The sequence below is a fragment of the Phyllostomus hastatus genome, unplaced genomic scaffold (assembly GCF_019186645.2).
Source record: "Phyllostomus hastatus isolate PE091 unplaced genomic scaffold, TTU_PhHast_1.1 phas_contig_244, whole genome shotgun sequence".
Classification (NCBI taxonomy): Eukaryota; Metazoa; Chordata; class Mammalia; order Chiroptera; family Phyllostomidae; genus Phyllostomus; species Phyllostomus hastatus.
Window position 1 is genome coordinate 2,785,139 of NW_025333796.1, and position 25,316 is coordinate 2,810,454.

The 25,316-nt window shown below is 59.4% G+C and overlaps 2 protein-coding genes across 6 annotated transcripts in view; one reads left to right on the forward strand and one right to left on the reverse strand.

The window, feature by feature from the left end:
* Nucleotides 1–631: 631 nt before the first annotated feature.
* On the forward strand, nt 632–19,588 carry RNF32 (ring finger protein 32). 4 transcript variants are annotated; one of them, XM_045837804.1, is made up of 9 exons: nt 632–1,075; nt 2,159–2,405; nt 2,926–3,190; nt 4,579–4,721; nt 8,139–8,171; nt 8,695–8,819; nt 8,912–9,020; nt 18,055–18,222; nt 18,812–19,588. In XM_045837804.1, exons 2-9 carry the CDS (start codon nt 2,391–2,393, stop codon nt 19,052–19,054), a joined length of 1,101 nt encoding a protein of 366 aa, XP_045693760.1. In that variant the 5' UTR covers nt 632–1,075; nt 2,159–2,390; the 3' UTR covers nt 19,055–19,588. The 4 variants fall into 4 exon arrangements, with proteins under 4 accessions (XP_045693760.1, XP_045693761.1, XP_045693763.1 ...); XM_045837805.1 differs by lacking the exon at nt 8,139–8,171; XM_045837807.1 differs by lacking the exons at nt 18,055–18,222; nt 18,812–19,588 and adding an exon at nt 14,760–14,974.
* Nucleotides 19,589–22,115: 2,527 nt separating this feature from the next.
* LMBR1 (limb development membrane protein 1) overlaps nt 22,116–25,316 on the reverse strand; it is a 72,677-nt gene continuing 69,476 nt past the window's right edge. For both annotated transcript variants that reach the window (XM_045837815.1, XM_045837814.1), the window contains one exon: nt 22,116–24,133. In XM_045837815.1, coding sequence (XP_045693771.1) covers nt 24,048–24,133 — 86 coding nt within the window. In that variant the 3' untranslated portion in view covers nt 22,116–24,047. The remainder of the gene's footprint in view (nt 24,134–25,316) is intronic.

Consider the following 25,316-nt stretch of genomic DNA (forward strand, 5'->3'; position numbering starts at 1 on the left):
TCACTGTCACCGTCCAGCATCCCAGAGAGGGTCCACCTGCGCATGCCTAGCCTGGGAAGAGTTCAAAATTCAAAACTAGAAGTGTGGCTTCTACCAAATGCATATCGCTTTTGCACCACTTGCCAGGCTGGAAGACGGTGGAGGGACGTCTGCATGTGTACGTGTAAAAAAGTCCGGTATAAATGTAACCGGAATCCAGGGCACAGAAGGGTTGGGGTGGGAGGCAGAAAAGGCACTTCAGTAAATGTCTGCAATTTTGTCAACCGTGCTGAAAACTACAGATCCAAAAGGCTAATGAAATCCCAGCACAAAGCTCAAAAGAAAACCCCCAGGGCTCCTACAAGCACCCTACCTTAGGGAGCATGGTGGGCGCTGGCGATCAGGGGAACATTGCGACCCCTACGCTCAAGCCCCCGCCCACATACAGCCTCGGGACCAGCGCAAGCATGCGCGCTGCGGCCTCGGGCCTAGCGGACCTGGCGAGCATGCGCAGCACCGCCATGGTGGAGGGGGGTGGCGCAAGGAGGGGGACGGCACCTGCTTGGGGCGCCGCCGGAACTCGTCACACGCGCAGTGCATGACTGGGCCGTTGAGCATGCGCGCTGGGGTATGACCGCAGCCCGCAGTGGTTGCCTGGCAACCGCGAGCGGTCACGGAGGTCCAGGGCGCAGGCTGTGGGGGGTGTGCGGAGGCCAAGAGAGGGCGGAGGAGCGGGGAAGGGACCGTCCCCTGCAGGGGTAGGAGGGCCTGGCCCCGGGACTCCCGCCTGCGCATCCCCCCGACTTCCGCCGGGCTGCCACGGCCATCGGTCCCAGGGCACCCGAGGTCCGCACCCGGTCGGTCCTAAAAACGTCCCGGTCAGCAATCGGTGACTTCCGAAGCCCAGTGCCACCAGGCACTGGCCAGCGCCGAGTCCGAAGGCGTGGCCGAGTCGGGCAGAGCGTCCCAACCATTTAATTTCGCACTGTCCGCGCGCCTCCGGCCGTCCCAGGTGCACCATCGGCCGAGGTGGGCCGAGAAGAACCACGAGTTGGGGGAGCGAAGAGCCGGTGTGCGCCCGCGGTCTCAGCCGCAGGTCTGTGTCTCGGGCAGGTGTTCAGGGAGCGTGTTCACTCCGTAGCCTGAGGTCCAGGCGGCCCATTGGGAGCTCTGGCGCCGCACTGGTATTTTTTGTCACCAAGCCCCACCTCTTTTAACTAGTCGTTAATACTGGAGTTTACAGAGAAAAATATTCCTGTTAAATTCAGCGCTTAACACTGGACACGGGTTCAGTGTGTAGCCCTACCCTTGCCACAGTCTCGGCGCATGCTCTTGCCAGTCGCCTCACCTAGGGATCCGTCCCTCGTTCCGAAAGGGGGTGAGGCTGACCATCTGAGAAGTGCCCACCTCTGCAGCGTGAGGACGCGCAGAGTAGCACGCTCCAGCGACATCTGCCCGCACGGACCTGCTCCCACGCCTGCCACCTCGCTGTCGTGACGAAGTGACTGTCGCGACAGAACTTCCCTTGCTGCGTGCCTTGGTCCAGAGCCGCACTGGGCGCGTCTGCACCAACAGCCCCCACGCAGGGAGACCGCAGACCCACGCGGCCCTCTCCCCGCCCTGCTCCTGGGCGAGCTCACCCTACCAGGCTCCCCTGGTACAGGGGTGGGGTCTTCGACCCTTCTTGTGGACTAATCCATTTCTAGTCTCACGTTTAGGCCCACGCCACTATTTCCTAGACTACTTCAGCACTGTTTCTCCCCAGAATATTCTGGACTCTCACCCAAAAGCTGAAGGGGCCAGTTTCAGAGTCTTCTAGCAGGGAAGCGGAGCAACAGTAAGCTTGTACGGAGCATCTTCGGTGGGAAAGGCCCACGGAAGATACGTTACAAAGATCGTCCCGTTAATCCTAATGATAACCCTGCCAGGTGTGTCTGTATCACGACACCTGTTTTAAGGCCAGAAAACAGACTGCGCGAGGAGAAGTAAATTGCCTGGCCTACAGGTGGGGCAGGAGTGGGCCCCAGGTGCGTCCGCGAACTGTGCGTGTGCACGCGCGGCCGCATCCCTCTTCGGCTCTCCCCCCGCCCAGAGGGACCGATGCGGCTGGGCCCTGGGGGGCCTGCACCCGACTCCCCACAGTGCAGGTGCTAACGTCCCTCTGTCCCTCCCATCCCAGGTGAGCGTCACCTCTGGCCGGCAGGCTCCACTCAGCTCCCCCGCCTTCGGGCTGAGGCTCCTTGCACGTGGGCGGAGCACCCTCCTGCTGAGCACCGGGGGTTCCCGTTCTCACCTGCGGTCCAGCCCTGACTTCCTGTCAACTGTGTCCCCACGGGAGAAGAATGAGAGGAATACCATGTGATGACATGATCTGACACAGCCGAGCGAGCAGCAGCGCTCCCTGGTTTGGCATGTTTAAAAACAAGGTACACAACTCTCGTCAGAAACTCACACATGGTTTCAGTCGTGAATGTGTTTTCATCCGGCTGTGTGCGAGCGTGCGGGACAGCTGCAAGCCGTGCTTGCACGAGTGGCTGTCCGCTGAGCCTTCACGACGAGCCCCTCTCGGCCGCACGGCCCTCCGCTCCCTGTAACTTGCACCAGCGCAGCCTTCTCTTTAGGAGAAGAGAAGCAACACTCCCCTGCAGACTGATTTAATTAGAGTGACACGGAATGTGTCCAGGCAGGCACGTCCTCCATGGGTCACAACGTATCTATCCATGCTGTAATTAGAGGCCTTGGGGATCAAATGGAGCGGTGTGGCTGTGCCGTCACCGTAGGTGTGGAGACTGGGCTTTGCTCCAGCTCGGCTGGTGATGGGTCGGGCACTCTCCTCTGCTAGATTGGGTCCAGCACGCTTTCGAGATGGAGAATGAAGGCTTCGGTTTTCTTCTGAGCGACACGTCACATAATGTTCTGTGTGTGCCGCTCTCCCCCGCTTTTCAGGGGCACCCGTGTAAGCGAGGCAACTTAGCAATCACTGCGGTTGCTTTACAAGATCACATCTTACATGACCTTCAGCTACAAAACCCTTCGGCGGCCGATCCTTCCCAGACAAAGGCACAGCAGAGAGCGAACGCACTCAGATCTCTAAAAAGGAATGCGAAAGCTGTAACAGACACAGGGCTTCAAAGGAGGACACAAGGCCCCAGAGAGGCTGATCCAGAAAGAGAGTATGTTCTCGATCCCAAACCCCCACCATTAACTCTAGGTAAGCTGACCTCATCATTCACGTTTCGGCTTCTTCACACTAAAGAATTTAGTTGAGACTGACAGTATAATTTTCCTTGGACAGAAATAATTTGCAATCTTATGGAAAGATACATAGGTGCTAAAGTTTAAAAATGAGGATGGGGCCCTGGCTGGTGTGGCTCAGTGGACTGAGTGCCAGCCTGCAACCAAAGGGTCTCCCGTTCGATTCCCAGTCAGGACACAGGCCTGCATTGCAGGCCGGGTTCCCCACTGTGGGGCACACGAGAGGCAACCATACACTGATGTTTCTCTTCCTCTTTCTCCCTCCCTTCCCCTCTCTCTAAAAATAAATAAGTAAAATCTTTAAGAAAGATGAGGGTGGGAACAAATTAGGCAGGTGAACGAAAACAACAGTAAGTATCTGTGCATGCGCATGATGTGCGTGAGTGATCGCGCAAGGAACGGAGAGAGAAAGCGCTCTCGCCGCAGAGTGACAGCTGACGAGGCAGAGGCGCCAGGAACGGAAAGGCACAGGCAGTTCGGGAGGCAGCACAGTGAGAACAACCCCCCCACCACGGGACACTCATGCTGTGACCCGTCCCACGGCACCTCCCGGTCCGCATCTGCGGTGAGGGCACGCCGTGGCCTCACAGAGGGGTGACATGGGGTGGCCGGCACTTCGCCCAGTGACCGAGGCGACCGCCCCCAGAGGGACACACCCCGACGTCAGGTGTCTCCCCGTCCTGCGTTCTGAGAAGGGCATGCTCTCGCCTCAGTGCACGTCCGAATTTAATCCCGAGGAAGCATCAGACAACCCCAAACTGACGACGTTCTGCACATTCCTGGCCAGTCCTAACCAGAAGCACCAGTCCAGGAAAGCAGATAAAGACTGAGGAATCGGCCCAGACGGGAGGAGACGGAGAGGACGGGACGGCCGAGTGCAGTGTGGGGTCTGGGTCAGAGAAAGAGAGCTGGGCGAGACGGGAGCAAAGCCCAAACAGGAGCAGACGGGCAGCGCTAGGGTGACGCTCGTGTCCTGGTCGGCCTGCACGCTGGCCTTTAGGAAGCTGGGTAAAGACACACGAGAATGCTTTACAGTTTCTACAGCCTTCTGGGAGTCTGAAATTATTTTAACAGGAAGTTAGAAACAGACAGGACTTTCGAAAGACGCTGGGCATGGGAACAGGTGCCTCTGGTCTGTGTCCCAGCACCAGTGCCACGAACACGGGGCCTGGCGCAGAGGGGCCACCGCCGACACCACCGCCGCGCCCGACAGACACCCTCCCGTTTCACCCTGAGCTGCCAGCAGCTGGCTGCGCTCCGGAAAGGGACAGGGCTCAGGGCCGTTACAATTGTCCAGGAGCAGCAGCAGTCCCCCACTTTCTACTTGTGTTGTTTTCACTGCAGCGCAGAGGCTGGGCCTGTTCGAACCTCCCCCGCTGCCGCTCTCCTCAGACGAGTGGGACAAAGTGAGACAGAGGTCCCTGTCGCAGGGGGACTCCGTGCAGCCCTGCCCAGTGTGCAAGGAAGAGTTCCAGCTGCGCCCCCAGGTGTGTAGCCCCGGCGTGCAGCGAGAGGGTGGGGTGTGCACGCCCGGCAGACCCACTCCTGGGGACACCGAGCCGGGGCTGTTCTCGCGGGGGTGCTGTGAGGGAGGCACTGGGCACCGGGACGGGCTCCAGGCTTCTCTTTTCCACTTCCTGCCCCCGGGGCCCTCGGACACTGCGACTCTCTCCCTTCGTGCGAGCCCCCCCCCCCCCCCCGTGCCAGGAGGAGCCGAGCCCTGAGCCCCGTCCTGGTCGGGCAGGTCCGCGCACTCAGCAGGGGTGCACTGGCGGGCACCGAGACGGGTGGCAGAGCGCTCCCGGGCCTCCGGCCGTGGAGGCTGAACAGAGGGAGACCCCGAGGGCAGGGTGCAGAGAGGTGTTCACAGCCCGACGGAGGGAAGGGGAAGCAAAAAGGAATTTTCAAGCTGGTATGCGAACTGGAATATAAAAGGAAAGTCCAGGCTTGCCCATCTCAGTAATCTGTGGAAGATTCTTTAAAGCCCCCCAGCCTCTATTCATGAACGTGTCAGGGTCAGACTGAGGGTTCCACAGACTGCAGCACCTGTGTGTGTCACGGGGTGTCCCGTGCACAAATTCGGTCTGCCTCGTCGGCTGCAGTCTGACGTTAGGGCACCTCCTCCCTGCAGCTGTGTCCCTCCTGAGCGGACGGCCACACGATGCCCCACAGGGCAGCCCGTGCCTCCCCTGGAGCGGGCGCCCAGACATGTGCAGGAAGCGCAGCAGACAGAGCGAAAGGCAGGCTTCGCTGGCGGCCCTGCTATGTAAACTCTCCGACGGCGCGGTTTTCATTGGTGTCACTGTTATTGAGTTAGTGCACGACGGGACTTTCGGTCTTCACTAATTTGAACTCACGACTTATTTTACACACACTGGATTCCAGTTCTGTCGGGATCTAACCGCACGGCTGTGAAACTCGGGGAATTCGGAAAGATTTTAGCTCGTAAACCACAGGACTACCATCTAGGGTAACTTAACGTTTTAGTGTGACACGAGTTAATGAAGCCACAAGGAGTCTTTCAGGCCCTGGAGACCTCGTTTCCTGTTTGTGTCCGTTTCTGTGGTCCTTCTGTGGTTTTCAGTCACAGCTGACACACGTCAGGTCAGCTTCGGGTGCACACCCGGGGATCAGACGTCGTGTGCCTGACGGGGGACCATCTGATGCACCTCGCACCATCCCATCCGGCACCAGACGCGGCTGCTGGAACAGTACAGAGCACACGGGACACTCCCCGTGCTGTGCCTCCCCTCCACGGGCCTGTTCTGCGCCGCCAACCCCCGCTGCTCAGCCCCTTCACCCTCCTCGCCCCTCCTCCCGCCCCCTCCCACCCCCTCCCACCCGGCAGCCGTCAGCTGTTCTGTGTGTCTACGAGTCTGTTTCTGTTCTGCTTGTTCATTTAGTTTGTTTTTGATTCGATTGTTGATAGATATGTACTTACTGCCATTTGTGTTCACGTTTTTATCTTTTCTTCTTAAAGAAGACCCTTTAACCAGCAGTCCCCAACGTTTCAGGCACCAGGGATCGGTTTCATGGAAGATGATTTTTCCACGGACTGGGGAGAAATCCGTGGAAAAATCACGGATGGCTTCGGGGTGATTCGAGCACATTGCACTCAAGCTCACCGCCTGCTGGGCAGCCCGGCTCCTGACTGGCCCAGACTGGCCCTGGCCTGCAGCCCAGAGGTTGGGGACCCCTGCCTTTAACATTTCATGTAGCAAATGGCTTGGTGACAAGGAACTCCTTTAGCTCTTCCTTGTCTGGGAAGCTCTTTATCTGTCCTTTGATTCTAAATGACAGCTTTGCTGGCTAGAGTAGTCTTAGCTGTAGATCCCAACTTTTCATCACTTTGAATATTTCTTGCCACTCCCTCTGGCCTGCAGAGTTTCTGTTGAGAATTAGGCTGACGGTCTTATGGGAACTTCCTCGTAACTGACTGCTTTTCCTAATTACACTGTAAACAACCCGACCTATGGAAAAGGGAGGGGCTCGCCTACGTCGCACACAGCATGTCTTCCATTCTGTCCTTATTCTCACTGAATTCTGTATCTTGTTTGGTCGTGGATACAGAGACACTGTGTTCACTTTGCGGCCCTTGCTCCTGCTCCCGTGTCGAAGTCTCCCTTAGTTCCCAGCGGCAGCCGGCGCTCTTCTGATGCTCGCTGACCGCCGAGGGCTCTGACTGGTGGCACGCGTCGGTGGGGCCGGGAAGCTCGCGCGGGTGCAGCTGGACTCGGGCGCTCACTCGGAGGACGCTTTCCGTGCATCTCCCCCGACCTGGTCACTTCCTTCTGTTATCCCAGAGAATGTTTGCCAGCAGGACCTGCCTATGAACGTTTACAAGCATATTTTAAACATACAGAGTATAACACTCCCAACGCAGACCATCAAGTATCTGTTGATGAGACACTCTGAAAGATTATTCTATTGAGTACACACAGGACTGCTGTTCAATTAAATGGTGATAATTTAAAAGGACTGATGTTACTGAGTTTTTCCAGTCCAGGCTTACTGGTGGCCATGAGTTTCCAGGAAAGGCTCTAGGTTTCCGAGCTGCACTTACTCCAGGATTTCTTTCACTCTTCCTGCCCAGGAAGAAAAGTGTAGACTGAACGAAGGCAGGAGGAGGATCACTTTAAAAACTGGGACGTTCTCCCAAGGCCCAGTGGCTGGTGTCTGAGACTGTGCCCAGAGCGCTGGAGGAATGTCTCTGCCCCATGGGAGGCCCGTGGCTGCAGCTCACTCCCTGCAGGGTGTGCAGGGCGCAGCCGTCCTGGTCTTCTCCCCGCTGCCTTCCCTTCCAGAAGACCCCACCACCTCTTTCTTTCTTGGGTCTAAGCTTCTGTCTTGTCACAGCCCAGGATATCGTCACTATTTAGTGGGAATCTGGTCACAGAAAAGGAAGATTTTTCTTGTGACTGCACTTTCCCTGCATTTAAAACACTAAACGTGATTCATATGTACCCAGGACTTGCTATTTGAGTACCAGAATTATACCTCAATGAAGCTGTGATTTTTACAACTTGAAGAGGGCAGCGTAGGTGAACGAAGCCCTGAAGAAGGTGTGTGCTTGCCCTTCTCTGTCCCCTCCCCGCCCCAGACCTGCCCGGGAGATGCATCCACTCACGACAGTTTCATCTTTCAACATGCGGCCATCCAGTGGCTCAGTGGCTTCAACTTCACTGCTATTGAACTTGGCTTTTCCCACTGAGGTTATATACCTGTGCCGTGCTAAACTTAAACACTAAATATTATGAGTATCAAGGTTTTTAATTTGCTTTTTTATATTTTCAAAGAAACGACACAGCTTACCTTGCAAGCATGTGGTGTTTCTTTAATTACTGCGTCTGCGCTGCTTCTCGCTTACACCGACTGACACTCAACGCTTTGTCTCCCGCGGACAGGTGCTGCTCTCCTGCTCCCACGTGTTCCACAGGGTGAGTCGCCCGTCCCCCCGTCGCCCGCGGCGGCCGGGCACGGGCTCACCCTCCTTCCTGAGGCTCCCCCCGGGGGCATCTGTGGTGTCCACAGTCGCCACCTGCAGCCAGAAACATGACTCTGGACTGCAGTACGATTCATGCTGGTTGGAAAAACCGTGAATTCGACATGACGAGGGAACACAAACGTCTGTCTAGCGGACTGTCGGTAATGTCCGTCAGAGGGAGTGACAGCCCGGTCCCTGTGACTGGCGGCAGGGCCACCCTGGACACAGCGCCCTCTGCCTTTACGCGGTCTGGTGTCAGAGGTCTGGACATACCTGCATGTGTGCTCCTGTTAAAGGCCACGTGGAGGAGCAAGCTGCGTGAGGAAGGTGTTAACATCTGACGAAACTTCTTCACGATCTAAAGTACACTAAGTCTCATAATCATGAGAGAAAGGAACACTATAGTTACATTAGAAGTAGAAATGTGGTTTATGAGTGATCACTCGCAAAGACTTAAGCGAAATGTCTCTCTTCAGGCGTGCCTCCAGGCCTTTGAAAAGTTCACAGGTAAGAAAACCTGTCCCCTCTGCAGAAAGAACCAGTACCAAACCCGAGTGATCCACGACGGGGCCCAGCTGTTCAGAAGAAAGTGCGCGACAAGGTGAGAAGGGCCCTGCCCCGGGCACCCCACTGCAGCGGCGGCGAGGCGCCGGGGCCCCGGGCCCTGACAGCCCCCTCCAACTCGTGCTCCAGGATCCAAGCCTGCTGGCGGGGACACGTGGTCCGGAAGTGGTACCGCGACCTGAGGAGGACGCTGCCACCCACCGACGCCAGGCTGAGGAGGAAGTTCTTTGAAGAAAAGGTAGGTACAGACCCTTAACCCTCCAGAAACTTCAGTTTCTACCCTTTCTTTTAGCCACTTTTTATGTACTTTTTGGCTTAACAGTTTCCATCACGTGTCCCATGCAAAAAGGACAGGCAAGGCAGAGTGGGGGGGCCAGCAAGGCCTGGGTTGGAATCCCAGCTCAACCCTCACCAGCCTTGTGTGTCAGGCCGACAACAGCTGCCCGCCGCCCCGCCGCCACCTCTGCGATGGGGCGGGGCGACCCTCTGCCCTGCGGGCCGTGCTAAGAATCAGAACGGGGTTCACGGAGGGCGCCGGGATGCGGGCACTCACTGTAACCGTTCACGTGTTGCTCCAGCTCCTGTCCATCTCGGGGTCACAGGGCGGCGGGCGTTCGGATGGGGTGTTAGCTCGGACCCTCAGGTGGAACCCCGTGGTCACGCCCCAGGATACATGGAGTTTAGATCCCTGCCCCGTTTGGGGTCGTGAGTGACAACAGTCACTCACTCCTCACCGTACAGAGGCCCCCTACATCCCTAACTTCTCCCGCCCTGTGCTTTGGGGGCGGAGGGCGGGCTCACTCACAAGCTCCCGGTATCCTCGAATGCCCAGTCGGACTTCCTCTGCCAAGGTGCCGATCCCTGCGCCCTCACACCGCCCTGACATTCTCGTGTCTCAGCGCCACGCGGGGACCCTGGAGGAAGGGGACCCGGGCCTCACTCTGTCGCAGCTGACACCTAGTGCCCTTCCTCAGGCAGCCCTCCCAGCAACGCAGGTACCGCGGTGTCGGAAAAAAGAAACAGAACCGTGGCTCCGTGTGGGGCCTCAGATTAACCGAGAAAGCCCACTTGCTCTGTCCTCAGCGGTAGGACAGCATGAAACACTCTGGGAGCAAACCCCCTGAAACTCTTCATCCTGACAACAAAGCCATCAAGGCCGGGGGTGGAGAGATGAGATGCCACGGTGCCACCCTGTCCTTGCGCTGGACGGTGCCCCCTCCAAGGTGGGCAGGACGGGCCCCACAGGAGGGCTCTGGCCCTGGGAGGGGTGGGGCGAGCAGCAGGGGGAGGCTGTGGACAGGGCTGCAGGTCCACATTTGTCCACGTTTGTGTGTGGAACGATCACATGTCCCGATTACTGTCTCGATTTGATCGCTGTCACCTTCAGCTGGTCTTCCCAACCATGGAGCCTCATCCAATGGGGAACCTCCAGCACGAAACTTCGCAAACCACTTCTGTCCGGCACACTCGCTCAGTCACGGCACCTTCTCCACACACCGCACAGATCTTCTTGTGCATTTCCATTGCGTTTTTACCTTTCTTGAGATAGTAAAGCATAATATGCTGAAAATGTTCCTTATTTTCCTCCATCTTCACTAGTAAAATGGATGCACAGAAATTCAATTGTGTTTTTTTAACTATATGCTGATCTGACAGTTGTCACAATATGACCTAACAAAACTGTTTCGAACAAAGTAAAGACAACTAAGCGCTACTAGAGCCATCTTACAGGAAAAAACGAACGAACTTTTTGGCCAGCCTAGTATTGGTTTCCGGTCTGGGTTTCTCATTTAGCTTCCTGGTTTTCCAGAACTAACATGTACACTCAAGTCCAGCTTCAGAAGAATCAGTGCCCATTTAAAAATAAATGAATTCCACAGCCAGAACAAGCAGTGGCCCCCTCAAGGCCCCGAGGCTGGGGAACCAGCTTTGTGACACAGTCAGCGGACACTCCTGCAGAGGTGTGGCTCTCAGCCCGGTCTGACACCGGTCTGTCCACATGCCAGCACCCCACCACCACCAAGTGCGAGGAACCACCAGAGATCTAAGCCCCAGCTTCAGAAGCTGCAGAGCTCACGGAGCAGGACGTGTAGCAGCTGGCTGGGTCGGACATGGCGAGCCCCCGGACGCCTGGGGACAGCTGCAGGCTCTGACCTGGGCTGACGTGTGCACCAGCAGCCGCAGTCCTCAGCTGTGTCTCCATTCTCACCACTGGTGAGTGTTAAACCCGAGCAAATTCACTGTATTTCAGTCTTAAAAACTGCAAGTGCACGCCCCTAGAGCAGTCAGTCATGCGACACACCCCGCAGCCAACGGCAGTGACGGCCCCCAGCAGCCCAGGACTCCTCAGCGGGACCCCAGCAGCGGGGCCTCCCTCCTCCCCCGAAGCCTCTGCACCTGCGCACCCCGAGGTCCCCAGACTGCTGGGCCTGTCAGAATCACCTTGGAAAAGAAACGCCGTGCTCACACCACAGAAGCAGGCCTACTTGGCCACATGCTAAAGGAGATGACTGTGAAGACATACAGCGGCACGAAAAGTCCACTCCACTGATCACTTTTCTCCTTCCCTGGCAAGTGGGTGAAAACTTCTCTGCCGTACTTGGGAACCACTGGGTTGGACCAACGATAAGTCACCTTCAGGGAAAAAGTCTAATCAATGGTGGGGGAAAGCAAAGAGGGATAATAGGGAGCTATTTTTAAGCACAATAAATTAGGAAGTTCTTGTTTCCTTTAAAGTTTCAAGAGCTCAAGAAGATGGATACGTCTTTAATACCCTAGATTAGATTAGCTCGGGCCATTCTATTTTTACATATCAATCTATCTTCCCTGTGAAAGAACTGTGGCCTTGCATTTTCACTCTTCTTAACAGGGGGAATTAATGAAGTCTCTTCTTCAGTTTTCATGTTTCTACTGGGTGTTAACTAATTTAAACAACACAGAGGTTACCTTTCTACAACTGCTAGTGCTTCCCTACCCAGAATTCCTTTTCACAGACTTGCCTTGCTTTAAGATGTCACTGGCACACTCCTAACGAGACTAAACCAGAGCAGGGTGATGCCATTCCTTTCAAAGACGGCAGTCCTGGGCTAGGAACCTGCAGGTGGCTCCAATGCTGAGTTCTGCGCCTGTGAGTGAGTGTCGAGAGCTGACCTGGAGTCAGCAGTGCTCGCTGGAGGGGCATCGGAGCTGCGAGGACAGTGCAGCAGTCCCAGGGCGCGGTGAGCTCAGATCAAAGCCCCGAGAGGTCCCGGGGCTGCGCGCTCACGCCTGTCAGCAGCGTGCACAGAGCGCCAAGTGCTGCCCAGAATGCAGCGGTTGGACATTCGTTGAAAGCCTTTGATCCTTATCTGGAAGTTCTGCTGGCGTATGTCATATAATTGAGGCATGGTTTTTTATGGCTGCAATTAAAACTTTTCAAATGCATTATATTATCTCCACCCAAGCTAAAAGTCCTGACCGTTGTTTAGAAAGTTAGTGATTTGTCAGCCTGGTTGGCTTCAGGGGCCGCCACTCCCACACCCTCCCGTGAGATTTCTCTTCCTTTTTTCGTTTACATCTCACCAAACAGCGTAATGGTCTGAAAGTTTGTTTAGTCCTTTGAGCTCCTTTATCACACGGAGATGGCAAACATTCTGTTGCTAACTTGAAGTGGCTCCAAGCAGCAAGACTGCAAGGATATTAAACCAGTAAAAGCTTATCAACTGATTCATTGATATGCTGTAAATTCCAGGCTTTTCATTTTGCTTTTGAGGGCGGCCCTAAGTCAACACATTAGTAAGCAATTTGCTGACATCAAGATGGATCACTCCGAGAGGCCTCCTGGGCAGACAGAGTTCACCTGGGCACTTTTTAATGTTCGGCCTGTGCGTTGCTTGTAATGACCAGGAGTTGCTTTACATATCAATAACCCGGACTCTTAACTACTTACAAATATCTGAAATATGAGACTTGAAAGGAAAATATATGATAACGGTCATTCTCATTGAAATTGGAAATTTTACATATTTTGTCTACTTCTAGAGAAAAATATTGACCACTATTTTTTATTAAAAAGTAGTACTCAGGTGTCTTTTGGGGGGCGCTGAGAGGGGCTAGGTCTTGCCCTTCGTTTACTAAAGGCATCTGACCCATGGAACAGTGAAGGGGGTAGCAAAGGCAGGTGGGCGGCAAGCATGTGGGAACTTGGTATTTAAGAAATATTTCATAAAAGCTACACTTAGCACATGGCTTTGAAGTGGCCACAGTAGGTAGTCAATAAATACACTTAACTTTGTAAAATATTTCCCTTGCTAACCCCAAACACTTGAAGCTACAAGGATGAAGACACTCACACCGGCTCACGTTCGGAAACTTGCCTGAAGCACACACTGAAGGCTGCTCTGTACACTTATTAACACGCTGATGTCAAGGTCATGTCATAAGCTAAACACCCATGTTGTATGGCATCTCAAAACGGGCAGTCACCGCAAAACCGCTACACACGTTGCTTCTCCACCCCAAAAGGAGCATCGCCCTGCACCTCCCCCCGGTGTGCACACCAGGTGCACTTCTAATGCTCTGCCAACCTCTGCCGAAGATTTGCATTGAATGGTAAGGGCCTCACCAAATGAATGAGACTCGTCCTTGAGTCCAAGAACTCCTTCCGGCAAACAAGCACACACCAGCAAGAGAAAACAGCACCCAGCCGTGAGAAGTGTCAGAGGAAGGGCCAGAGGTGCCCTGCAAGTCGAGAGTGGGAGCTCACTTCCAACCCAAGTGTGAGAGGACAGATGCACACGGACTCACAAAGGGAGGCAGCAAGGGTGACCGGTGGCGTGGGCCCATAGGTCTTCAGCCTTCACAGGGTGTGTGGACACCATGCTGGACAAAGCGGGAGATGGGAGGGCTGTGCCAACAAGACTGTGGGCACCAAGCAAGCATCCTGCCCTATGGCCACCTCCTGGACCAGCACGCTGCCCCCACTGCGGCCTCCAGGCCGAGTGAGTGAGCAGGTGTCCAGGCTGGGTGGCCCGAAGCGGGAGCAGAGCCCGCCAGAAGAGCTGCAATTCCCAGAGCACTCACGCCACTCCTTCTCCCACTGTTCCGGGCCTTCGGTCGCTCATGGAGCGAGGGCTGATCGGCAAAGTTCAAGTTGTACAGCTGAGACAGGATAAACTGCCACTTAATAGTCTTCAGCCACCATCACACATGAAGAAAATCGTTATTTTTCTCATTGACAAAATGTCATGTAATTTAGGATTAAGTGACAACTTCGATTTTTTTGTTTTTATTTTTTATTGATTTAATCTTTATTATATTTTTCCCATTACCATTCAGTCTCCTTATATCCCCCTCCACCCAGCAATCACCACACTGTTGTCCATGTCCGTAAGTCCTTTTTCCTTTTTGTGCCATCCCCCCACCCCCTCGCCTCCCCACCACCACTACTCTCTCCACTCTCCGTCTATGAGTCTGTCTCTGTCTTGCCTGTTCGTTTTGTTGTTTAGGTCCCACTTAAAGGTGAGATCATATGCTATTTGTCCCTCTGCACCTGGCTTATTTCACTCAGCGTAATGCTCTCCAGCTCCATCCATGCCGTCACAGAGGGTAGGAGCTCCTTCTCTCTCTCTGCTCCATAGAATTCCATTGCGTGAATGGACCACAGTTTCTTGATCCATTCATGGACTGATGGGCACCTAGATTGTTTCCAGCACTTGGCTGTTGGGAATAGTGCTGCTATGAACATTGGGGTGCATGGGTTCTTTTGGATTGGTGTTTCAGGGCTCTTGGGGTAGAATCCCATCAAAAGGCAGCTCCATCTTCAGTTTTCTGAGGAAGTTCCACAGTGTTTTCCACAGTGGCTGCCCCAGCCTGCAGTCCCACCAGCAGCGCACTGGGGTTCCCTTTTCTCCTCATCCTCACCAGCACTTGTTTGTTGGTTTGTTTTTGGTGTGTGAAGTGGTGTCTCATTGTGTTTCTACTCTGCATCTCTCTGAAGCTGGTGATGCTGAGCATCCTTCCTGTGTCGCTGGGCCCTCTGTGTGTGCCCCTGGAGCCGGTCTGTGCAGGTCCTGTGTCCATGCTGTAACTGGCTTGTTCGCTTTTTGGTGTTGAGTTTTGTGAGGACTTCATAAATTTTGGACATTAACCCCTTATCAGAGGTGTCAGCCAGAAAACAGTTCTAAACAACCTATTGGTCAAAAGAAATTGGACCCGAAACCGAAACACACGGAGAACTGAACTGAGAGCGCAGCCGGGCCCAGACGGAAGGAGCGCGGCAGGCCCGCACCGCGCCGGCCAGCAGGAAGACCCGCGTCCCCAGAGCCACCTGCGGCCGGCCGCGAGCTGCGCGCGCCTTCGCCCGAGAGGGAGCCCAGATGCGCCGGAAGTCCGGCGGCCTGGCCAGGATTCCCGGATCTCAGGCCTGCGCGAGCCGGCGCCCCCGCGCGGAGAGCCCGCGGCCGGGGCAGCGCCGTCGACAGCACCCGCGCGGGGCTCCCGCCCGCAAACACGTGCTCACCGTGCCCTCGAGGCGGCGCCGGCGCCCGGGAGACGGGGGACGCCCGGGGGCGTGTCAACGCCGCGCTCGCCGCGTCAGGGGGCCCAACCGCGCGGCAGGAAAAGAGCTCACCGCGCAGGCGCAAGAGCAGCGCGCGCCTCCACCAAAACCGCGCGTCCCGAGCCTTCAGCGTCCCGCGGCCCTTTCAGAACGTGGGGGCGGGGCGTCCCCTCCCCCCGCCCGGTCTCTTGCTCGAGATCACGGGGGCCCTGGCAGGCCAGCAAGCGGGGCGTGGGCCGCAAGGCCCCGACACACGGCCGCGGGACCGCGACCTGACCAGCGCACGCCCCCAGCCTGACCGACGCGGCGCACAGCCCCGCCCGCGCCCCGCGCCCCGCCCGGAGTTCACCGACCTCGGCCACGCCCCAGGGCCGCCGTGTCCTCGCGGGCTCAGCGCTGAGGGGCTCCCGCGCCGCCGTCCGCCCGGGGCTCCACACGACGCATCCCGGCCCCACGACGTCTCAGTCCCCACAGGCACAGGGGAGAGCCGCGGGCGCCTGAGCAACGGGGCCGGAAGTCCCGCCGTGACGTCTTCCAGACCTGACGTGACGTCCCTCCGGACACGACGTACCTCCTGACGTCTCTCTCCGTACGTGCCGTGCACGCGCGGCCCGCGTCTTGTGCGGCAGCAGCCGTAGGGCTGGGTGGGCTCGCGCTGCCGAGACGTGCTGCTGGGCACAGGCCTGCGTGTCCGCGGGCGTGTGACCACCCCACGGCCCCATCACGTCCAGTGCGTGTCCTTGAGGACGAGAAAAGCCGCTGGTGCTGACGGCCGCACCGCTCCCCCTGCCCCCTGCACCGTTACCAACGGGGCGTGTGCTCTTCGTGCGTGTGACCCAGTCGGCCGCGCGGCGGAGTCCGGGTGGCGTGGCAGCCTCAGCAGCAGGTGCTTCCGCCGCCATTCGCGGCAGATCGGCCTTCCACGGCCTGACGAAGGACTGGCCACCGGTCTGCGCCGCGGACAATAGGGCCCCTGCCCGCGAGGGGCCACCGGCCTGCGCTGTCGCAGGCGGGCCGCTGGAGGAGCCCTGGAGGGAGCCCGCCCGCGTCGGACGGGCTGAAAGCGCGCCGCGCACACGGCCCGGCCCGTCGGGGCTCGACGCGGAACAAGACTGGGAAGGGTCCCCTTCGTAGCTCGCTCGACTCGACACATCGTGAAACGATAATGTCCGGGGTGTGGTGGGTCAAGTAAAAACATCACTAACAGTAACTTCACCTCTTTAAACCCTTTTTCAAACCCGGCCCCGGAGGGTTTTCGATCGCCGATGTGGGGCGGGGCCCACCTGGGGGTGCTCGAAGTCTTACTTTTCAGGAAGCTGTAACAGCCGTCGGGCTGGGGAGCTGTTGTAAGTGTACCGTGCACCTTCGCTCTGGGCCTCCCCGGCGTGCCCCCGCTGTCTCCGGTCTGTCTCATGAGATCTGCTCAGCAGCGAGTGCCGGGCCTCCCGGAACAGCCAGGTGTGCACAACTGAACCGCACCCCCGAGCCAGCCCTTCCCCGCCCCCCACCCCGGGACTCCTGGAGGCCCTGCAGCTCGGCCTCTCTCACCCGCCTCGGTGCTTCTGTGAATGCAAATATTCCCCCCAAATCCTGCAGGACTCAGGGGGAAAGGGGCAAACCATCGGCACCCAAAACACTAACGGAAACAGCCAGTCTCCATAAAAAGTCTAGTGAAGTTGAAGACCTGTCAACCTCATAATAAATCCGTATCTATAGGACTTTACGTTTTTAGAAAGGGTGGTGACGGCCTCCCACCGGAAGGGTACTTGCAGAAGGGCTGGAGCCTTCCTACTTCCAGAAGTTAAAATTCGCAGAGAGCAGGGTGAGCCCCATAGGAAAGATTCCCAAATTAGGGCCCATGGCCAGACCCGAGTCCAGAGGAGTCTTCTCTAAATCTTGGGTCAAAATGATAGTGCTTTATGGAAAGGAGCTCGGGGGGACATTAGAGACCGTATCTAAGCACACTACTGTCAAAGCAAACTTGGTACAAGTTAGAGATGCACTGTAATATGCTGCCCCCATGTCTCTGTTAGCAGTAAGAAAGACAATTTTACATCCTAAAGATCTGTTCTGTAGCAAAGGAGCAGACAGCCATCCGTCACCTGATTACATCTGCTTCTGTCCAGAGATCTGTAAGGTCCTTAGGCCATGGGGGTTTTCAAATCGTGATTTCACAGCTCAGTGAGAAGAACAGACTGAAAAACTCATTTAATAGAAGGTGATCATCTTTTTCGATTTCCCTTTTTATGGTCACGCTAAAACAGTAATTCATAATCTGCAGCCACAGCGGGAAGGCGGCTGGCCAACAGAGAGACCCACGCACCAGCTCTGGTCTGGTGCCGGCTGTCCCGGGAGCAGGGGGAGACGGTGGCATTGTGTCGCCGCCATCCTCCTCAAGCGACAGTGAAGGGTGCCAGGGCAGGATGACAGACAGCTAATTCCATAAAACTGTTGCTCCTTTCTCCTGTCAACTTTTAATGTCGGCATCTTCCTTGCTGATGCCACCAGAGCGAACAACCAGGCGGCCTTTTGGGTGATCTCTCGGCATGAATCTCCTGGGTGTGGGGTTACTGAGCAGAGAGCCATGTTGGCTTCCCAAAAAATATTACTAGAAGGCAGAGACCTGCAGGGAGTCGGTGCAGAAGGTGGTGGGAACTCCAGAAGATGCTCCCCTCCCCCTGCCCCCACCTGCCCGAGACCCCGAGCTCAGCAGGTGAGCCGCTCCTGTCCTCAGTTCACAGAGATCAGCCAGCGCATGCTCTGCTCCAACCACACGGACATCGATGAGCTCCTGGCAGAAATTGACCACTGCCTGGCCGTCAACCGCAGCGTCCTGCAGCAGCTGGACCAGCAGTGCGGCCGCAGGCTCACCGACCACGACTGGCAGCAGATCCAGGAGCAGGTAGGCGTGGCTGGGTGACCGCAGCGGCCCGGCCAACAGGGGGCAGTGGTGACCGCGGAGGGGAGACCTGGGGTCCCTTGGACCTGTGCCACCTGCTCCGGGGTGACTGCAAGGCCCTTCAGGTGGAGAGTCTGCCTTGAGGGTGCCGACCTGGGAGCGGTGAAAACACCGAAGGGAACAGCCCCACTGCGTGTCCGCCCCCCACCGTGCCCTGGCCTCCCCTTGGGTCTCCGGTGGCCGTGAGGATCCCAGCAGAGGAAACACTGACCCGAGTGTCCTGAACACGGGACACTTAGTAAAAGTGTTTCACAGCTCCACTGAGTCGTCTTCCGAAAAAGGCCACCCCGTTGCTTCAAGGGAAACCTAGATTACCAATGCTCAGCATGTTATAAAGGGTTGCCTTCAAATTTCTTAGCACGGGCGGGTGACCCTCCCCTTCCCCGTCTCACACGAGCAGCAGAGGACATGCACACACCCAGCACACCCTCGGCATCCTGCACGCAGGACGCACCTCGTTGTTTGCAGAGGGCCCGGTCTCTCGGGCACCCCCGGCCCAGCTCACACCCGCCCCCCCCCCCCCGTGTTGCAGGCGCTGCGCCGGGACACCCACGAGTGCTCCATCTGCCTCACGCCGCTGTCCGTGGGCCCCGGCAGCCCCTCGGGGGCGGGCGGCGGCGCCCCGGCACGGCCCACGGCGCTCCTGTCCTGCTCCCACGTGTTCCACCACGCCTGCCTCCTGGCCCTGGAGCGGCTCTCCTGGGGGGATGCCTCCCCCTTCCACGCCTGCCCCCTCTGCCGCTCCTGCTACCAGAAGAGGGTTCTGGAGAGTTGAGTTCACAGGAAGGAAGAACTCCCGTCATTCCGGGGCAACGTCGACCTTGATTTGGGATGGATCGTGGGAGTCTGGGGTTGAGCACTACAGTGTAAGCTGTTCTGCAGCGAAGAAAATATTTAATACTTGCACACGGGAAGCATGACGATATTTTAAAAAGTGACAACTGGCCCGGTTTTCGTCTCTAGAGAAAGCAAGCTTCAAGTTCGTGAGTCCCATCAGTTGAAGCAAGCAGGGACGGCTGAAACTGGAGTTTCTGAGGCCCTGTGCCTCGCCGACCTGCGCGCGCCCGGCAGACTGCGGGTACCTCAGGACACCACGCGCCTGCCCACTCCCAGGCCAGCCAGCCGGCTCCCTGGCCAGCTCACTAGGCTCTGGGCAGCCCCTGGGGGCGTGGCTACTGCCCGTCACAGGTGACCCGAGCCGGGTCGCCAGAGACTGCCCAGGGCCTCGTGGCCCCTCCACCACCGGAACACTCTCTGCAGGAACTGCTTCCCTCCTCTGTGTGACACGTACCTCTTAATAAATAAACCATTTGGCACTAGGAGACACTCAACCACTTTTTCACAACTCAGGGCCCCACCGTTTGAGCTCAGCCCTGACGAAACCCATAACCTCTTGATGGGAAGTGTCCTGACCCCAGGGGGCTCTCCCCAGGAGCAGGGAGATGAGGATGGCCAGGGACAGTTGTGAAGGCTGCACACCCAGCAGCTGCAGCAAACAACGTCCCAAGTCCCAGCAGCGGGACGAGGGGATGGGGGCGGGGGGGGCGGGCAGCAGGTCTGCTCTCAGCAGCCGCCACTCACGTCTCTGTCCAGCTCATGGCTCATGGCTGGTGGCCCAACACCCCCTGTGCCCCCGGTCCCCAGTGAGTGCCCTCACCTGCTGGGAAGGGCAGGCGGTGGTCTGCAGGCCACGCTTGGGTGTCCGGGACCACATCGCTGCAGCCCCAGCACCCAGTGGCACGAGGCAGGGAGCCGGCGGGGTGGGGGACCCACAGGTAGACAAGCACAGGTGTGCCGGTGTCCAGTCCCCAAGCTGTGCGGGGAGGAAGCTGAAACGCACCTTCCCGTCTATTATTTCTCTCGTCCCTTTGAAACAGCAGTCTGGTCTGTGGCTGCTATCGCCTGCACCCGTCACTGCTGAGTAAACGCCCAAGCGTGTCACCTGAGGGGGCTCCCGTCACCCGATGCGCAGGCTGACTCAGAGGACGGCAGGCAGCACGGAGGCCGGCAGTGCCTGGGGGTCTCTCGGTGGCAGCGGGGGCCCACTGGGGCGCCGTCCCGGGCATCTGAGGCCCTCTCTCAAGTTGCCCACGAGTCCGTGAGTCCGTGCCCACGTCCTTCCAGGCAGGTCCTCTCCCGCCGAAACAGGCTGTGCTCACTGCTCTTCTCCCCACCGAGGACTCTCCTGACACCGGGATGAGCCTCGGGAGCGCCAGAGGGAGGGAACCTGGGCCAGCCACCGCGGGGCGGAGCCAGGGAAGCCCGCCTGTGCAGGGGTGACCACCTGTGGCCACCCGGTCATTTCCCGTGGAAGGCCGTCAGGAGCGGCCCCCCACCCAAGGTGTGAGGACACGCAGCTGCAGCCACGGAGCGATGACAGGATGTCATCTGCTGCTCTGGGCAGCTTGGAGGTGGCAGTGCAGCCCCGGGCCAGGTCCCAGAAACCACGGACTTTCACAGGATCCCGTCCCCGTGTCAGCCAGCCCAGGGCCAAGAAGGAGGTGGGGCCCCGAGGAGGGGGGTGCGCTGGAGGGCTCAGCAGAGGGAATTCTGTGGTGCTCCTTCCGTCCCCCCTAACCCACAAGTCCCTGGAGTTGCTTTAAAACAGTGTTTCTACCTTTCCAGGTGGATGTGTGTCTCATTACTATTCGTTGATCCCCACCTGAGGATATGCTCATTGATTTCAGAGAGAGGGGAAGAGGGATGGAGAAACGCCAGTCGGCTGCTGCCCATACGCTCCCTGAACGGAGACGGAACCCCCGACCCGGGTGTGAGCCCTGCCCGAGAACCGATCCTGCCACCTCCTGGTTCACGGGACGACGCTCCAACCCACCGAGCCAGCCCGGCCACGGCTTTGTCACTGTGTTGCCAGTACACCGCAGTTTCGTTCCGTCTGACGAGGGAGCGGACTCTGCCGCCACCACAGGGCCGCACCCCCCACTTTCCGGCCCGGGTGTGCTGGTCTGCGGGGGCCCAGGGGGGTCGGCTGCTGGCCGAGACGTAGGCCCGGGAGCTCTGCGAGCCAAGGGCTGCGGCAGCAACCCGGCAGTGGCAACTCAGGTGTTGGCACAAGGATGGAGGCAAGCTCAAGGACTCGGCGCACCTGCGCCCATTCTGAGCCCCCGGGAGAGGGGGGCGTCTGGCCACACGCGCGCCGTGTCCATGACTCAAAAGCAGGGCCAGTGCTGAGGGAAAGAGCAATGGTGTCTCCGGCTGAGGAGCGGGCACCGGGGCGGCCTGGGGCAGCAGCGCTGCTGGAAGCCGACTTCTCCGGTCCCTCAGATGTTCCATGGCCGTGACAGCCAGGCCCCGTCCCCTCAGGAAGGCACTGGGTGTCCTCAGAATCTCCTATCTGGTTACACTTGAACTCGAAAGACGTTTCCCCACGTCTTTCAGTCCAGTGCTGAACTACACAGCACTGGAGGCTAAGTCACTTCTCCCTTCCCTCTCTAGAAATAAATAAAATCTTTAAAAAAAAAAAACTACTTTAGGAATTCTGCCTTTGTTCATTAAACACGGTGCAGACAAGGAAGAAAGCCCCATGGGGCTCCCAACCACGTGCCCGTGCTAGGGCAGACCCAGGGCGACGAAGGCCACAGGCAGGTGTGCATGCCCCGGGCACAGGTGTGCACGCCTCGGGGGCGCGCCTGGGAGCCAGCAGCGAGGGGAGGCCCCGTCGCGCCCGCCGTGGGGCGCTGAGGAGCTGACGTGCGCGGGTGTGCGCGCACTGCGTGCTCGCGGGTCTGTCTTGCAGAGGAGGCACACAGAGCCACATCAACATTGCACCCGAGAAGCACCTCGGGCAGTCACCACAGATGCCATCGTCTGCGAGTTTCGTAATTCCAAAATAATTTATTTAAATATGCAGAACCAAGTAATGAGAGGAGTGGGCTAGTTCCCGAGACAGCTGCAGCGCCCTGCCTGTTGCCGCCGGGGACGCACTCCCCTGGCAGCAGCGAAGCGGCGGCTCCCCGCCGGCCACCACCGCTGCTGGGGAGCCAGGAAGGCCGCCTCTGCTCACCAGTGCCCCTCGCAGGCGCCTGCCGCTGACCCAACGCGTCCCTGGACACCCCCCACGGGGACGAGTGGCCAGGCGCGTCCTTGTCGGCAGGGCCTGGCCTGGCTGCTGTCGTGCGGGACACCGGGGCTCACAGCGGGCCCCGGGGCAGACACTCCGGGAGCGGGAGCACGAGGAAATGGCAGTGCTGCCTCCCGGCCCGGAGGAGCTCGGGCCCCCACGGAGGCACTGTGACCCCGGACCTGCTGTTCACACGGAGAAGCTGAGGCTCACTCCGCAGCGCGCGGGCGTCTCACCAGCGGGCAGGAGCGCGCCCCTGCACGTGCCCGAGGCCGGCGCGACCTCCCCGAGATAGCCCTTTACGACGGACGTCTCCTCCTCCTCTCCGGTGGCCCGTTCTGCTCCAAGGACGGACTGCGAGCCAGTCTCGGCGGAAAGCAAAGTCTGCGACTGACGTGCTGACCTCGGTGCGGCTCCCGGAGACACGAGAGCGCGGCCCGCCTTCCTCACCGCCCTCAGCGTGCGGGGCCTGTGCTGGTGGTCAGCGGCGCGAGAGCTGCCGGCTCCCGAGTGCCGTCGTCCACACTCGTGCGGTGCTCTCCCAGAGAGTGGTCACGGGACGACACGCAGACGCACACGCAGGGCAGGTGCAGTCGGTGGGGCGTTCACACACTGATCGGTTTTCCTGCACGTTTGGCTCTAAGTGGACACGCTTTATGTAGGACGTACGCAGCCTGGTTTTCATCGTTTCTCCCCCAAAAAGCTTCAGATGCAACGGTTTGAGGAGAAGGGCCTTGTGCTGCGGTGGAAGCGCAGACGGCCCGCCCCCCACACGGCGCACATGAGAACACGCGGGGACTCAGGGCCGCCCGCGGGCTCTGAGCGCACGCCCTACGGACCTCGGCCCCCCTCGGACACCAGCACGGGGCAGCTGCGCTCAGCGCCCTCGGGCGAGAGACCTGCCCGGAGCCCTCCACAGACGGGCGACGGGAAGACCGTCTGTGTGGGCGCAGGGCAGGGTGGCTCTGCCGTCCCGGGCGCCAACGCAGTGCGCTTGGCGTGGGACTGGCCACGGCCACGGGCCTGAGGGGTGAACTGGCGAGAGCTGCGAGGCCGGCCGCGCCCAGTGGAAGAAGGGGTCTCCGCCTCGGCGTGGCCCGAGTGCCTGGCGGGCACGGGAGCGCGAGGGAGCACAGCACCGAGGGTGCGCACAGCCTGGAGGGCAGAGTGCAAGGGGCCGTGGACCGTGTCCCCACACTGGCCCCAGTGTGGGGCCCCGGGGCTCAGCAGTGGGCAGCCCCCGCTCTCCCTCGACTCCCGGCCCCTTGGCGCCCCGTGACGTGTGGCAGGGCTGCGCGTCGTGCCCGCTCGACGGATGGGAGGGCCCCGCAGGCCACCGCTGCCGTCCCCCACGCCACCGCACGGGCCCAGGGTCCCCCCTTCTGCATGGCCTTGGCCCCCCGTCCCGGCAGCAGGGCCGCGGCGTGCTGCGACCTGCCCGAAACAGAGGGTGGCCCGAGTGAGGGTCTCCTGAGTGGGGGTCTCCCGGGCCGTCGCACACAGGGGCCACTGCGGGGCGTGAGCCGGTGTGGGCGTGGGGCAGGCCCCCACAGGGAGCTCCATGGAGAGGAAGGGCACCCGCGACAGTGGGGCTCCCGTGGGGGACGAGAAAGTGGCCGCAGCCCTTGCGAGGCGTTCATCTCGGGCGTGCCGACAGGCCGGGCCAGGTCTCTGGGCCGAGGAGCAGGCGTCACAGGGCTTTCTGGTGCCCGTTTGCGGATGGCCTGGCCGTCTCTGCGTCCCTGCAGGCCGTGGGCAGGCGCAGCTTGCGGAGCCCTGCGGACAGACGGACAGACGGGAGACGGTGGTGAGAGGGGCAGGCCGTGGGGAGAGGGGACACAGGGCGGCACCCACAGGGTGGCGGGGGGACATGACGTGGTGCTGGGGACACCGGCCCTCCCAGCCCGCCCTCGGCAGCCGCCCCCCGCCAGCCCCGCCCCTCTGCCCAGGGGCCCAGCCATGGACAATGCGGTCCATCCCCGTGGGAAAGCACACGCAGGAGACACACCAGAACAGGGCCATGGCTGAAACAGGCAGGCGGTGGACGCGCTGCCCGAAGGGAAGGGGAGAGGAACGCAGTGACCACGTGTAACGCTTCACTCCCCAGAGACCCTTCAGAGACGAGAGTCCCCCGTGGACTCTCGCACAGCAGTCGCTTGCGTAGAGCACCTCACTCAGGCCGGCCCTGGCCCTGGCCCTGGGGCGGGGGGGGCCCGGACACAGGGTTTCTGTGCCGCAGAGGCCGCACTGCACTAACGAGATGGACCAGAGAGACGGGCAGGGCCCAGTGGCATGCCCACAGGAAAGGCCTCGGGACGTGGCGTCCAGCGGCTCACTCTGGGGTGAGGCTGCCCTCCGCCAGCCCCAGAGGGCTGCCCGCTGGCCACAGGCTCCCCAGGTCAGCGGGGCCAGCACAGCGCTCCGCGGTCCAGAGTCCGTCACCAGCAAGTCCGGGGGAGTGAAGGTGGGGCAGAGCCTGCCTGGTGGTGGGAGGGGGCCAGTCCCGCACCGCGCATTCTGGTCCCGGGGTGGCGCCCCACTGAGTGACAGCAGCCACCCAGCCCAGCTGTAGGATGAGGGGACAAGGCGTCCAGGGGACGAGGGGACCAGGGGACGAGGGGAGGGCATGCAGAGCACCAGCAAGGCCATCAATACTCTGGCTGACCCAGCACCCCCTCCTGGGACGGGGGGATTGCGATCGGCTCCTCCCAAAACCTGGGTGCCGCGCAGGCCGGGAGGCTGGGGGACTGCCCCATCAGCACCCTGTCCCCTGGCAGAGCTCCGAGTGTCCACCCCAGGCCAACACTCCCTGACAGCGCCCATCCAGGAAGCTGCTCGTCCAGGATGCGGCCTCAGCCACCACGCACCAGCAGACGGAGTGGGACCCGATCTGGGAAGTGGTCTCCAGGCCTGCGCTGGCACTCGTCTGACCCCGGGTCACCACGCAGACGTCACGAGG

Coding starts and splice junctions, on each gene's coding strand:
- RNF32 (XM_045837804.1), top strand. Junction 4,722..8,138: donor AGTTCCAGCTGCGCCCCCAG/GTGTGTAGCCCC, acceptor TCCCGCGGACAG/GTGCTGCTCTCCTGCTCCCA. Junction 8,172..8,694: donor GCTCCCACGTGTTCCACAGG/GTGAGTCGCCCG, acceptor GTCTCTCTTCAG/GCGTGCCTCCAGGCCTTTGA.